Below are 13606 nucleotides of genomic sequence, written 5' to 3'. Positions count from 1 at the left end.
GGTTAAAATGATCATGTTTCACTAACAAACATCTTGTGCACTAAAATGCGATAAGTACTTCTAAATACTTTTTCTTTGAAAGTACAGTCTTGAATAATTCCTGCAAAAGTGTTGAGTTTTAGTGTGCTTTCGCACCTGACAGCTGCTTCATTTTGGACAGGAAATTCCAACCAATCAGGAAGTTTCCTTGCGCATCAAAACTTTTGGTCTGCTGGCAAAAGTTGCCATGATATCACAAACCAAACGAAGATGCAACATTCTAACAATTTGGTCTTTGATTCAGATCAAACAAGCAGACTTTAGGTGTGAAAGCAGCCTTAAACAATGGTTACTTTAGTTATGAGTGAAGACAGAAAATTAATCTAAATTTCAGCACCAAAGCATTTTGTATAAAAATACAAGGGACATTAACTTAAACGTGTCAAGAAAACAGGTAAACAAAGAGTAAGTATTTAGTTTGGATTAAACACAAATACCACAAACAGCATACAACCAGAAGTAAACCACAAAAATAAATCTCACTAAATATGATAACATGTACTCGGCTGTGGCTCAGTGGAAGAGTCGGTCGTCTTTCAATCGGAAGGTCGGAGGTTCGATCCCCAGCTCCCTCAGGCTACATGTCGAAGTGTCCTTGGGCAAGACACTGAACCCCAAATTGCTCCCGGTGGCATAGCCAACGGGTATGAATGTGATATCTGATTGACAGTTGGGCACTTTACGTAGCAGCCTCTGCCATCAGTGTGTGAATGGGTGAATGTGATATGTAGTGTAAAAGCAGCTTTGAGTGGTAGCAAAGACTAGAAAAGCGCTATATAAGTACAGCCCATTTACTGGTAAAATGTTGTTATTGCCACTCTTAAAAAGAAGACTATGCCTGCAGATGGTGTAAATACAAACTTAAAGATTTCTCTTAAACTCTATCCAACTCTTATAAAGTACGCCAGAGGAAGAAAAGCTTTCTCGTAAAAAAAAAGGAATTCTTTTTTAAATTGGTGATGATAACAGTCGTCAGGAAATATTACATTTTCATTGTCATTCCACAGCTAGTTAGTTTATCGTTGAATTTAATTTAGCTGAAATGAATTAACTTCCTTTGAAGTGTCTCGATTACACTGAGGTGAAATAAACGGAGCTGAACTGATCAAAGAATTAAAGTGAGAGCGGCGACAGAGTCAGTGACTGTGCTCTGAGCAGCTCTGTCACTACGGAGCTATATTTAGCCAACACACACCAAGAAGCCCCACAACAGTAGGCACGCACTGACCCCCACCATCTGCTCGCTCAAACACACACACACACACACACGCACACGCACACAGAGTCACGTTTACAGACAAACACCTTAAGGTTTTAATGCCAACTGCTGCCCACAGACCCCCCAGGTAAACCCAGGTGGACTTCTTTAGATTCTCGACACGAGATGCTCTCTTACACACACACACACATGCAAGGGACTCCCCACTTTGTTGCTGTGGCGATAGAGTCGTTAGTACATTTTCTCATTATGGCGGATGCACATACTGTATGAGTATACAAAAACTAGACCTCCCAAAGACTCGCTGTGAGAGAAGAGAGCTATGGGGAGCCATTTTAATGAGTTTGCCTCTATGTGTGTGCGTGTGTGTATGTGTGTGTTTGTGTAAGTTCTGTGCATTTAACAACACATCCATCACACATTTTCTCCCTCACACTGCTTCAATTATGGTAAAAGGACAAAATGACCCCACAATATCAGTAATCCTCCCCTTTTTGTTCACATTTATATTCATGTTCACATTCTGAGTCACATTATTCTGATATACCTGTCCCTCACAGTACAACTATATTATTTGCACACACTTAAACATTTTTTTGAACGGGGAAATTTTCTACAATCTCCCGTAGCCAGACACAACAGTGTGACTGAGTTGTCACACTGATGCGTCTCTGCATAGAAAATCAATTATGCGAGATGTGAAAGGTGACTGCGACAGCAGCCAGTTTGATTTTTCTGGGGGTATAGATCTTATTTAGCTCGTCTAATACAATACAATAAAGAGATCATGTTTGGGTGTAAAAACAGAACAAACAGTTTTATCTATATTTTATGGTGAGTTGCTTCAGGCTGAACCTACAGGGTTGTTTTTCTAATATTCTTCATGTTATGCTCGTATAGGATAAATATAGATTTCATTTCTCTGTGTCTAAGCTCTTCAAAACATCCTGTTCTCTCTTCTACAAATCCCTCTGTTCATGCGTTTCCATCAGAGACATTGACAGAAATCAGCGATTTTTTTGTGTTGTGTTAAGGGGTTCACAGAGCGTTCTCTCCTCTGCACTTGAAAGATCGAAGCGTCAGGGTGAAGATGACAGTGTTGATGTCCTCACAGGCGTGCAGCCTATTAGACAGGCAGACTGACAGTGCAGCCTAGTGGTAAAGCAACGGAGCCTCACACATGAACACACACTGCAGATCAGGGACAACACAGCTACAGAGAATAACAACGTCTGCCTGTATATGATGCGTAACCCTCTGCACCTTTTGTGTTTGTGTGTGTCTGCCTTGCTCCACGCTTTATTGAGACATTGCACGTAGGCACAAGGCTCCCCTATATATGCTGTGGAGGAAGCATTATAAACCCACACAGAACCCCCTGTGTCTGCAGGCCTGAGGGGGTGGAGGACGGGGTTTGGCAGCCGCAGCGCTGCCTCAATTTGGCCTAGACACTCATCTCAACTAACCCCCCGTCTCCTTCGCCTTGCAGGCCAGCTGCATATACGCTCACACTCAATACTCAGCGACGTTCCTCACTTATAGTCTTAAATATTTGGTGGGATTAGCAGAACTTTTCCTCTTATTGTGTGTGCGTGCAAAGCGAATCAAGCGGCCCCAACAGTGATGCTTTAGCTGCAGTAGAAGCCGTGTCGTGATGGCAGCCGAGCAGGGACAGTGTTGTGCTGCCATGTCCCGGGGCTTACAGGGTGTACAGTTTGTCTGTTTGGAAACTCAGCACGGCAGCAGGGCAGGCAGACCCCTGAGCAGAGCAGGGCTGTGACCTGTACGCATTAAGACCACACTTTTGACTGGGGGGAGCTGCTGGCCATGACACACGGGTGTGTGGGTAAATAAATTCTAGATCCTCATTAGGCAAATAACAAAGACAAATAACTTTTATTCACCTTACTTATTATCTACTTATTATCTATACTACTTAATTATCAAATAAATTTAGAATTCTAAATTTTATTTTAAAACATTAAATAATAGTAATGATTGTCATTACAGGAAGTACTATTATAATAATATCTTTCATATTGTTTTTGTTGTTATAGTTGTTATAGTATTACAAATTCCCAATTAACCCTTCATATTACTATTTTTTTATTATTATTATAATTATTATTATTGAAGCACTAAAATCAAATAACATAAACGTTGTAATGTGTTATCATTATAAGTTGAAGAAGCATCGTTGCCGGGATTAGTTTTAGTAGGTAGGGTTAGTATTAGAAGCTCCAGCAGCGGGGCGGCTGCAACTATTACTCAAACAATATTAAATAACCCCTCTTTAACAGTGTAATATTATTATAATATGAATAGTATTATTAGCCTTTATAACAAGGGGATTGTTATAATTATTATTGTTATTATAACTATTATTTTTGTCATAAGAAGTAGTTGTAGTTTTAGTACTTAGAATTAGTATAGTAAAATACGTAGGGGTGGTATATATTAAACTCCAGTGGTAGAAGGAGAGGGAAGAGGTGTGAAAGTAGTTGTAAAAAAGTCTAAATAAAAAAACAAACTATAATTTATAATATGTCTGGGATTGGATGTTGTAATTGTCTTAACATATTACACATTATACATTAAAAGTATTAGTTATGTTATCAGAAGTAGTTGTAGTAAAAATACAAACTTAGAAAAAGATGCCATTATTATCTTGAGGAGTATTATTATTGCTTTAAAAAGTAGTAGCAGTGCATAAAATGAACTATAACTGTAGAATATATTATTGTTGATTTCCCAAGTTCTCTGTTGACCTTGCGAGCAGCAGCTGGCAGAAAGTCTCACATTGCTACTAAACAGACCCTGAAGTGAGGTTGTTCTGTCAACTGTAAACAGTATTATTAGTTTTACCTCATTTTAAGGTTAACACTGAGTTAAAATCTTTTCTTATCAGCTTTGTAAACTATGTGTATGATTTCACATCAGCTCAGGTCACTTTGCAGCATTGTGCGGAGAACGTTGAGTGTGTGTGTGTGTGTGTGTGTAGGTGTGTGTGTGTGTGTGTGTGTGTGTGTGTGTGTGTGTGTGTTGTGTTGCATCGCAGACTGAAAAAAAACAATTGATCAGGACAGGTGCTGTGATCTGGCACATTTGCAAAGTTCCCCACCATCACATGAATCAATACGTGATCACAGCGCTTGTGTAACACGCACACAGAACCATGTGAGGAGGCACTTGGCTGCACCTCAACATACAGTTAATAATAGCTTTATGAAAATAATACAGGAAATCGATAACCGATCGTTGTCCTTGAGCCTCACAGACATGCTGCTGTTTTCAGTTCATCCCATCAGTCAGATATTTGCCACCGGGTAGGTGAGAGCGTGTGTGGGAGAAGAGAGCCAATGACAAATGAGGGTAAATAACAGAAAGAGAGAGAGAGGTGCAGTGTGGTGGCTCATGACCCAGTGAGATAAACAGAAAGTGAGAGTTGGCCAGGCAGGTAGTACGGGAGGGTGTGGCAACCGAGAGAGCATTTAGCGAGCAACGCCGGCTGATCCCGCGCTCTAATTGGCTGGTAAGACTTTGACAGACACGCATGTCCCTCCCCCCCTCCGGCTGCCTGCCGAAAGTGTATGTATGAATGTGTGTGTGTGTGTGAGGGAGCCGGCAGTCTGAAGCGAGCCACAGAGGCAGCCTCTAACTCCAACCCAATGAGCTCGCAGCCCTCACACTCACACACACTCTCCTCACACACACACACACTCTTCACAACGCCGGCTCTCGCTCTCGCTTCAACCCTGGGACTCAGAAGAAGAAGAAGGAGAGGAGCGGCGAGAGAGGCAGCGAGCGGCAGAGAGGGAGAGTGAGGGAGAGGGAGTAAGAGAGGAGAGAGGGGGAGAGAGGCAGAGGGAGACTGGCGGGGTGTGAGGGAGAACACCATGGCTTCAGATCCGGGGCTGGCTGCGATGCTGCTGTGGACTATATCACTACAGGCTGTGAGCGCCGCAGGAACTAACAGCAATGAAGGTGAGAGTGTGTGTGTTTGTGGTAGTGTGTTTGTGTGTGGGCTCATTTCAATAGACAGAGTTAAACCATGCATGTTCTGTGACAGCGGCGATTAACTTCTACATGTGGAGCTTCTGGAAAACACACTGAAAACGAGCCAACGCATGCAACACACCAACGTAGGTGGTGTGTTTTTGTTTCCTTACTCGGGGCATGACATCAAAGTTTGCTCTGCACAACAACTCAGGGAGTGTGTTTGTGTTTATGTACGTGTATGTGAACCCGTTTTGACGTTGCTCATATTAGCCCGGGTTGCGTGTCAGGTGCAGTTACAGCGCATGTGTGTTGTGTAAGGTTAGGCGGTGACGTTAAAGTGTGTTTAGTATTGTGTTTGTCACGCTGTTCCCAACCTGTATGTGATCTGAGGTGAACATCTTTATGAATCTCACTTGTGTATTTCCTTCTCTGCCGCTCAAACCATGTGTCTAAGTGTGTGAGTGTGTGTTTTATGTCACACACACAGCACACTTTGCTCCCCAATGCCCAGTCTGGGTTTGTTTACTTCCATCCCCCTGTCCTTCATCTTTCTATCACGAGACGGAAAACTGTTGTTGTCACTTGTTCAACTAATGCCACACATACACACCACAAAGTCCCCTGGTGCCTTTCTTTATACTGTATATACGCATGTGTGTGTGTTTGTCCGGGTATGTGTGTGTGACAGGGTCCTTGACATAGGTCCGGCCTCAGGAGGCTGAGTGACAGCAGCGATTCAACTGTTAGGGCCTTCTTGGCCCTGACAGCAGAATTCCGCTTACCTCTGCAGGGAAAAACAGCAGAAGAAGAAGAGGAAGAGAAAGATGGAAAAAAAAGAGAAGGATCAGTGCTTTGGTTCAGGGGGATCACCTCAGCTGTGGCAGCCACTTATCCTGTATTAAGCTGTGTAAAGTCGGGACGAAAGAGTCGAGCTTCCCCGGGTCAGACAGAGCGGGAAGGGAGGACCGCCATGCAGACAGACAGACGAACAGACAGTGTCGTCAGTGCACGAGCGTACGGTCCAGTCATGATATCCGCATTGTGCGCGTTGCCTCAGCGACCGGCACATTTGCATCCTGTGTTACTTGCGTGTCAGGTTTTTTTCCTCTCCGCTGCTCCTGTTTGACCGTAATTTCACTTATTGACTTCCTTTTCAAGCGTCCTCGTCTTTCACACTCTTCTGTCTTTGCTATTCAAATTGATTCAACCTCAACTGTGGTGAATGTTGCCCTTTGCTGATTGGCGATTCAGCGTGATTACATAAATAAAGTGTAAGAGGCACTTTATTCCAGTCCTCTCACTTACTCTCACTTACGCTTACGGAGTAAAAATCGCTTCAATATATATATATCGATGCATCTTAAATACAGAACATACCTAAATCGTATGCGCTGTACTTAATACGTCTGTATTCAGTGCGACAGTTCCTGATAGAAAGAGCCATTGAACGAGTCTTTCACTGTCCTTATGTGCGAGCAGGTCTGAATACGTTCTCACTGAGCTACACTGCATGAGAGATTGTCATGCTATCGGTCACTCGCTCAAGACTTACTGCTGCAAAAAACAAAATAACTACTGCAAAATATTTCTCTATCCAAAATCTTGCTAATTTAATATTATAAATAAATGCTGATTTTTGTCCATTTAACCCGTACACATAAAAATGTATGTACATACTTCTTGTTTTTTTTATTAAATCCAGATTGTGAGGCACACTCTGTAATACGCAACTACACGATTTATATTTTTGTCCAACATAAAATAATTTGTATCTTTATATCGTAGGCAGAGATGAAAGCAAACATTTGGAGAAAAAGAGGCGACATGCCACCAAGTTTGGCTAAAATCAAACGGAGGATGTTGTGATGTATGTCATGCGACTAATCCATCTGGATTCATGACGCACCCACAGTTTGAAATCTGTTCTTTTTGAGCCCACAGTTTCCTACAATAAAGAAAATTGAGTGTTGCACAGTTGGAAATCCTCTCAAAATAGCACTTTTTGTAAAAAAAATCTATTGAAAATTTCTTACTAATAATAAGAAATCGCTTTATACAAGTTATCCAAACTTTGAAGAATATATTCACAAATTGTTGTTGTACCTCTTTCAACAGCCTGACTGGATTACTTTCAGGTTGACTCTAATCCAGATCTATTTTGCAAAAAGCTTTCATCAACTCCTCCTGGGCCTCCCTGAAACTCTGTTCTTTGCCCTGTCATGAGATGAAAACTGTGCAGCTTGAAAAACTCTCAGTGCAGTTCGTCCAACTCAGCTATTTAACAGTGTGATGTTAAATGTTCTTGCTCCACTACAAAGGCACACGAGAGTAGTGAAAATAATGTCCCACAAAGTGTTTGCTTTTAACCCACATACTAATTAATCTCAATAAACAAAAGAAATCTATTTTTCTACATTGTGCAAAAAAAGAGTAACCACTGCTTTCATTCTGTTTAGAAAGGGATTAGGGGCAAAATTGTAATTACGCCCAAGCAAATAGTTGATGTCTAAATGATAACTGATTGCGTTTAAAAATGATAGTGCTGAAAAATTAAATTCCTCTTCTTTGCTTTGGTTCGGCTGCGGTCCGACTCGAGGGCAATTACAAATATTACATGAACATGGAGGAGATAACCTTTGGAATGAATGAAGAGCTGGAAATTAAATTGCTGGAAGAACAGGTATCTGCTCACACAACCATGCAGGGCTCCTCGACACAAAACACACACACAACACTACTGCATGCACACACACAACACTCGGTAGAAGACAGACGTCTGGACTGAGTTTATGACTTAGATTTCATATATGAGCGAATCCATGGCCAGCCATTTTGTTTTTATTCACTGTTCATGTTTGTAGTCATATTCATCATGTGTAGATACAAACAGCCACCCCTCTAGCACTACTCATATACGTAAGTATAGCTGTCCACATTGTAAATCAAGTGTCCTTCAAACCCTGTCATTTATTTTTATGTGTGTATACGTCTGTGTGTGTGTGTGTCTGTGTGTGTGTACATTTACAGTATGTGTTTATGTGGATGGTACGGGGAGGAATGAGACAAAAGGAACACTAGTCGTAATATTTTGACCTCTCATTTCGTGTTTTCATATTACTTCGATTGATTACGCGTGATATTGAATACCGAAGTTAATCCATGGTGTGACCGACGGACACCTTAATTATTACAGAATCAGATTGCAGCTTTTTTCTCTCCAGAAAAAGGGAGGGGGCTCGCATCAGAGACAGTACAGCAGGGATGGAGCGGAGGAAGGTAAAGCCTCCTCAGCTCTGCTGTTTAGCACCTTATGAGCTGACGTAAAGCTTTACTTTTTTCATGTGAGGTTGTAGCAGACATCATTTGTACTTTCAAATTTAAAACGTGGATACTTTTACTTGTAAAACGTATTATTATACAAAATAATACAAACCGTAAAAAAAGTTGTTTACGGTTACCATCCTGTAAAGAAGCATTTATCTCTGTAACATGGCATTGTTCTGATCATCTAAATGTAGGAGAATTTTCTCAATACAAACACAAACACTTTATCCTTCATTATATATAAAGCCGCCCGCGACCTTTTACTCACAATGTCTGTCTTTTTATATTCCAATTTTTCCCATTACCCCATTTGTAAAATATTGATAAAAGATGAAATATATGATGTATAAATACAAAATATATAATTCTGATTTTTCAGAGGAAGGGTGAGGCGACGTATGACGATGAAATAAGTATTTTAAGTAACAATGCGAAATATGGAGTCAGTTAATTGTCAATTACATTTTTTTTTTTTTTGGATAAATAAGGCTTTATGAAGAAAAAAATCCTATGAATAAATACAAAGTTGATATCAAAAATGTAAAGATTATATTTCGTTATATCTAATAGATTTTTATAACTCTGGTTGACTTAAGATGAAATTTCCTGAAAGTTTACTTCAGGTCATTTTTATTCTTTCTTGCTTCATTTCAAATGAATATTTTTTCATAATGCCCTTTTAATTTACTTTTATACAACTTTTTATCTTAAAGTCTGACGATAAAAACAAGCGGGGAAGAGTCCTCTTCATATTAATCATTTTGCTCATTCAGACAAAAGCAACAGCGGACAGAGAAACTATTTCATGCCTACTTTTGAACACTTTGCGCTCCATTGTACCTATATTAAAAATAATCATCCTAATTTATTCACACATAAATATATATTTTTTATTTTATTGTTTCATGCATATCTATTTATTTATTTACGGGTTTAAATCTCTGTGTTTGTATTTCTCTGAAAGACCGCAGCTGATTGAGAATCCCAAACTTTAAAATGTTTTGACACTTTTCTTGCTGAAAGCAAAAACTCAGTGACACACGACCTTGAAAACTTTGTTCCTGTGAATGTGAGCCAGCTGTAAACTCAAACATCACCAAAGCAGAGGAAGTCCTTCAAACAGGAGCCATCAGGGTTGTTTATCATGTTTTCAAGGAAAGAGTTCTGATGTGAAACACTGAATCTGTGTTGTTTTGAGGAAAGAAAATGGCCACATTATAGTCATTGGTATAAAATAGTGGTTATCAGAATTTCCATCAGCCTTTTGGAAAAACCTGTGTCGCCCAAACACAGAGAGAGAGAAAGAAATGAAGCCCGACCTTTTTGTATCCAGTAGCTCCCTCTTTTGTTGTGAACTGACTCATTGGACTGTATGGAGGTGGTGGTTTCCCTGAGCACCCCTCCTGTCTACAGGCACTGTCCCTGATTCAACTCCTGCACACTGTTTCACACCGTCGCACTCCCAGCGAGAATAGAGCGCGTTCCTTCAGGTTGTTGTTAGCACTGCGGAACATGAAAAGACTCATGCAGAGAGCAGGACCCGCTGCTAATGAGCAAACTGTAGGTGGATGATTATTACCACATACCTCTGCTGCAGGACGACCAACTGGGAAAGAAGACACATGGAGGCAGGGAACGATGAATAACAACAAAGATTCCTTTCTTTTGTTCCCAGTGTTTTAAGATTTAAAGATGTAATTTAGAAGTGACAAAATCGTTGGGAAAACAGGAAATGAAGAAAAAAAAGTTAAAAAAGAGCCAGACTGGCAGCTATAGTTTTTCTCTTCATGCAATAAAAGGAAGAGATGCATTTTTGAAAAAAGATAATGAGGCTTTTGATTTTGATTACTGCTAGTCGGCTCAGATGCTGCTGTTTGTATTGTATTGATCTCTCCTCAGTCAATAGAGTACCTGCTGCATGTTCAGTAACATCAACATGAGAAAAACGCATGAGAACTTGTCATAATTAATAGCTCGGAGGGGAGAAAATCACATCAGCCATTGTAATAGGAACAGAATCTGCTCGAGCGTGCAGTCCTTAGTGTTTTGGACACATCGGCAGACTTGGCTGACAAGGAAAAATGTTTTCCTTCACATCGTCTCATATTTCAGCTCCTAACGCCTTTTATTGACTCGTGAAGCTGCTTGTTTCCACCTTCTCACCACACAGAGCGGCCTGACTATATCCTAGAGTCTCACATCAAAAATAGATCACCAGCCTCATCATCTGTCAGTGTGTTTCTTTCACACGCACACCTGCTTCCTTTGTTTGTTTTGCTCTATCACTTAAAACTGTCATTTCCCGGTCAATAATAGATCTAGGGAAAATCTAAAAGGGTTCTTCTTCTCTGCTAACAGAGCTGTGTGTAAATTACTCATGGTTTTACCCTGAAATATTAAAATATGTTAATACTTGAGGTTTATTAATTGCACATTACCATCCAAAAACAGCACTTAACGTCTTAGTATGACTTTAAAAACAATAAAAGCAAATAATCTCCTCTCCGGTCATGTTAGTTAATGTTTAAATTGTATTTTTCCTCAGCTCATGACCCCCTCTCAGTTCCAGCTTAATACTAACACTTCCCAGTGTCATCCTGAGAGGGGAAGCCTGTATGTGCAGCATTGTGGGAGCGCATTAAATAACCAGAGAGGGTGTGAACTTTTCTCCGCCTCTGTCTGCTGGTTTGTCTTTACACAGGTTGCTGTCGGCTGGCCGGCTGCTCCCCCTTACCTCCCCAAGGCTTTGGTCTTTATTGAGACATCAGCCTTGTTAGCCTGCTGTCTACTGAAATATAGGAGCTACCAGATCAATACAACTGGGTCTGCCAGTCCTCCTGCGCTGCGGCCAGAAGCGGGCTAGGCCTCATAAAGCAGGGGCCTCTCTTGAGCCCTTTCTACCCATTAGCAGGACCTGATGCTGGGCTGGCCAGAGTTCAGCAGCCCCTGGGCCGGCTCCGCTATTCTCTGTGATTGCAGCTGTATTGTTGGATAATTTATGTTTCCCCTGCTCTGCTGGCATGCAGGGTAGAAGATCCCTCACTGGAATGGCTAAGGATAAAGCCAAAGAGTGAGAGACAGGGAGAGAAGGTTGCAGGCGATGCTTGACAGCTCTGTAATGGGCTGCTGTTGTGGTTGTGTTAGCACATCCCTCCTGGAGAGAGATCTCTATGATGTTCCCTTCATGGGGACTGATGAATGACTGAGATCTGGCTCTGCAGCAACAGCCTCCTCTCCTCTGTCATAGGCAGACAGAGGAACACAGCGTGTGTTAGAAACAAAAGAGAGGCTCTGTGATAGAGGGACAACACGGGTAAAGAGAGAGAGAAGGAGCGATAGAAGAGAGTGCAAGACGGTCACGGGGAGGGAACAAAGTGAGCTGCAAAAAAGGGAGAGAGGGGGAGGCCGCTGTCTCAGATGCGTCTCTTCAACTTCCATCGGCGGGTGTCTTTATCAACACCAGCGGAGTGTCTAGCTGATAATTTGCCGCAGTCAATTCCCTTCAATCCATTAAAGGATTTAAATGTTCATTAAGTCTAATAGAAGCCCAGCGAAGGTCTAATATGCTCTGATAAACGCTAGCAAACCTGCCAACCTGTTCCAATAGCTGCCGCAACAAAGAGCCATCTAACTAATAAGGTCAAACTCAGAGTTTGTTCTCGGCTCACTTTGTGAAGAGTGTTTCCTCTGAGTCACAGCGGCTCACACAGCAACAAGCTGAGAACGTAGTGTGTGAAGTTATCAACAAGTCCTCTGAACTAAACACAGGTTCTTTCTATTTCAAGAGCTTCCCATTTAACCATTTTCTACCATCAACTCCTCTTTGTGCAGAACAACCTTGCCTGTCAGTTCATTCCAAAATGCATAAAAATTACTCATTTGATTGTTTTCTGATCTGACACCTCTTTCTTTGTGGTTTGGTTTGTCTAAGGCGATTAAAAGTCTCGGCTGGGGTTTGTGTAAAAGTCGTTTTGTCTCCTGCAGTGGAGGACTGCCCACATGAACGGAGCAAGTGCAGCTCCAGCGCCGCATAATCAAGAGAACAGTCTCACCTTATTTTTTCTGAGTGAGGCTCTGAGTGGTTTGCGGATAAAAGACGGTTTATGTGTGTTTAACATACGGGAATAAACACTTAATACTTGCAATATTATGCCTTTCACTACACTTTCATTGTCTGTAGAATATGTTACATTCACATCAAACTTTTTTTTTTAACTCAAAACATCCTGGATTAGTTTCAGATTTCTGTCTAAACCTAATATAAATCAAATTTATATTGAAATGATAACACTCAGCAGTAGCAGTGGTGCAGCTGAAATGTTGTCTGTGTGGAAGATTTTTCCTATTCGAATTGATTCTCATTTGAATGACCCAATATCAATGAACGAATCCCAAGATCGATCTTTAAAAATATTTGTAAAAACTTGTCTGATCACTCACATTTCTGAGCGCTCCTGAATGCAGCATAACTCAGCGCAACCCCCCCAACACAGCAGTGAGGGAGACATGCTAGGACTTGTTTACTGCACCTACAACAGAGATATTAGTGATCGCCGACGGACTGTTTTTTGTTGAGTGTCCATGAATATGTAAGTTAGTTTTGCACTGTGTTATACAATATGCCTTTACCCATAACGCAGTCTTGTGTGGTTTTGTTCTTTGCGCTATCTTGTAGCCAATTCTCGTGCAAGTTGAACCCCAGTTTATTTAATCAAAACCATGAGCCAGATGTACAAAAAAGATGGACTTGATAAGTTTCTTTGATAAAAGCGATTACAGAGATATTTAAAACACACTTACAGTGACCACCAAGGGAAGCGGAAGTGCCGCCTGACAACTTAGCAACAGTAAGCGCTGATGAGAAGCGCTCGTAAATTGAGGTCGTGGAGCCCTTAAATAGACACAGGTTCTTTGTGTTCAATACCGTCATCGTTTTTTGTGTAATACCAAGTTGCTTTCTTTACTCTTTTTTTCATTATTATTTCTGCCAAAAGCTTATTAGACGCTCAGTGTAGCTACTTTATC

General features: G+C 41.1%; 1 protein-coding gene across 1 annotated transcript in view; it reads left to right on the top strand.

Annotated features, from left to right (window-relative positions):
* The first annotated feature begins 5150 nt into the window (after positions 1 to 5150).
* Positions 5151 to 13606, top strand: part of epha8 (eph receptor A8) — a 125128-nt gene continuing 116672 nt past the window's right edge. Inside the window, exon 1 of the mRNA XM_069677413.1 lies at positions 5151 to 5242. Coding sequence (XP_069533514.1) covers positions 5155 to 5242 — 88 coding nt within the window. The 5' untranslated portion in view covers positions 5151 to 5154. The remainder of the gene's footprint in view (positions 5243 to 13606) is intronic.

The sequence above is a fragment of the Semicossyphus pulcher genome, unplaced genomic scaffold (assembly GCF_022749685.1).
Source record: "Semicossyphus pulcher isolate SPU_LCO1_2020_fin unplaced genomic scaffold, fSemPul1.0.p SCAF_3, whole genome shotgun sequence".
NCBI classification, from domain to species: Eukaryota; Metazoa; Chordata; class Actinopteri; order Labriformes; family Labridae; genus Semicossyphus; species Semicossyphus pulcher.
This window is presented reverse-complemented; position numbering and strand designations above follow the sequence as displayed.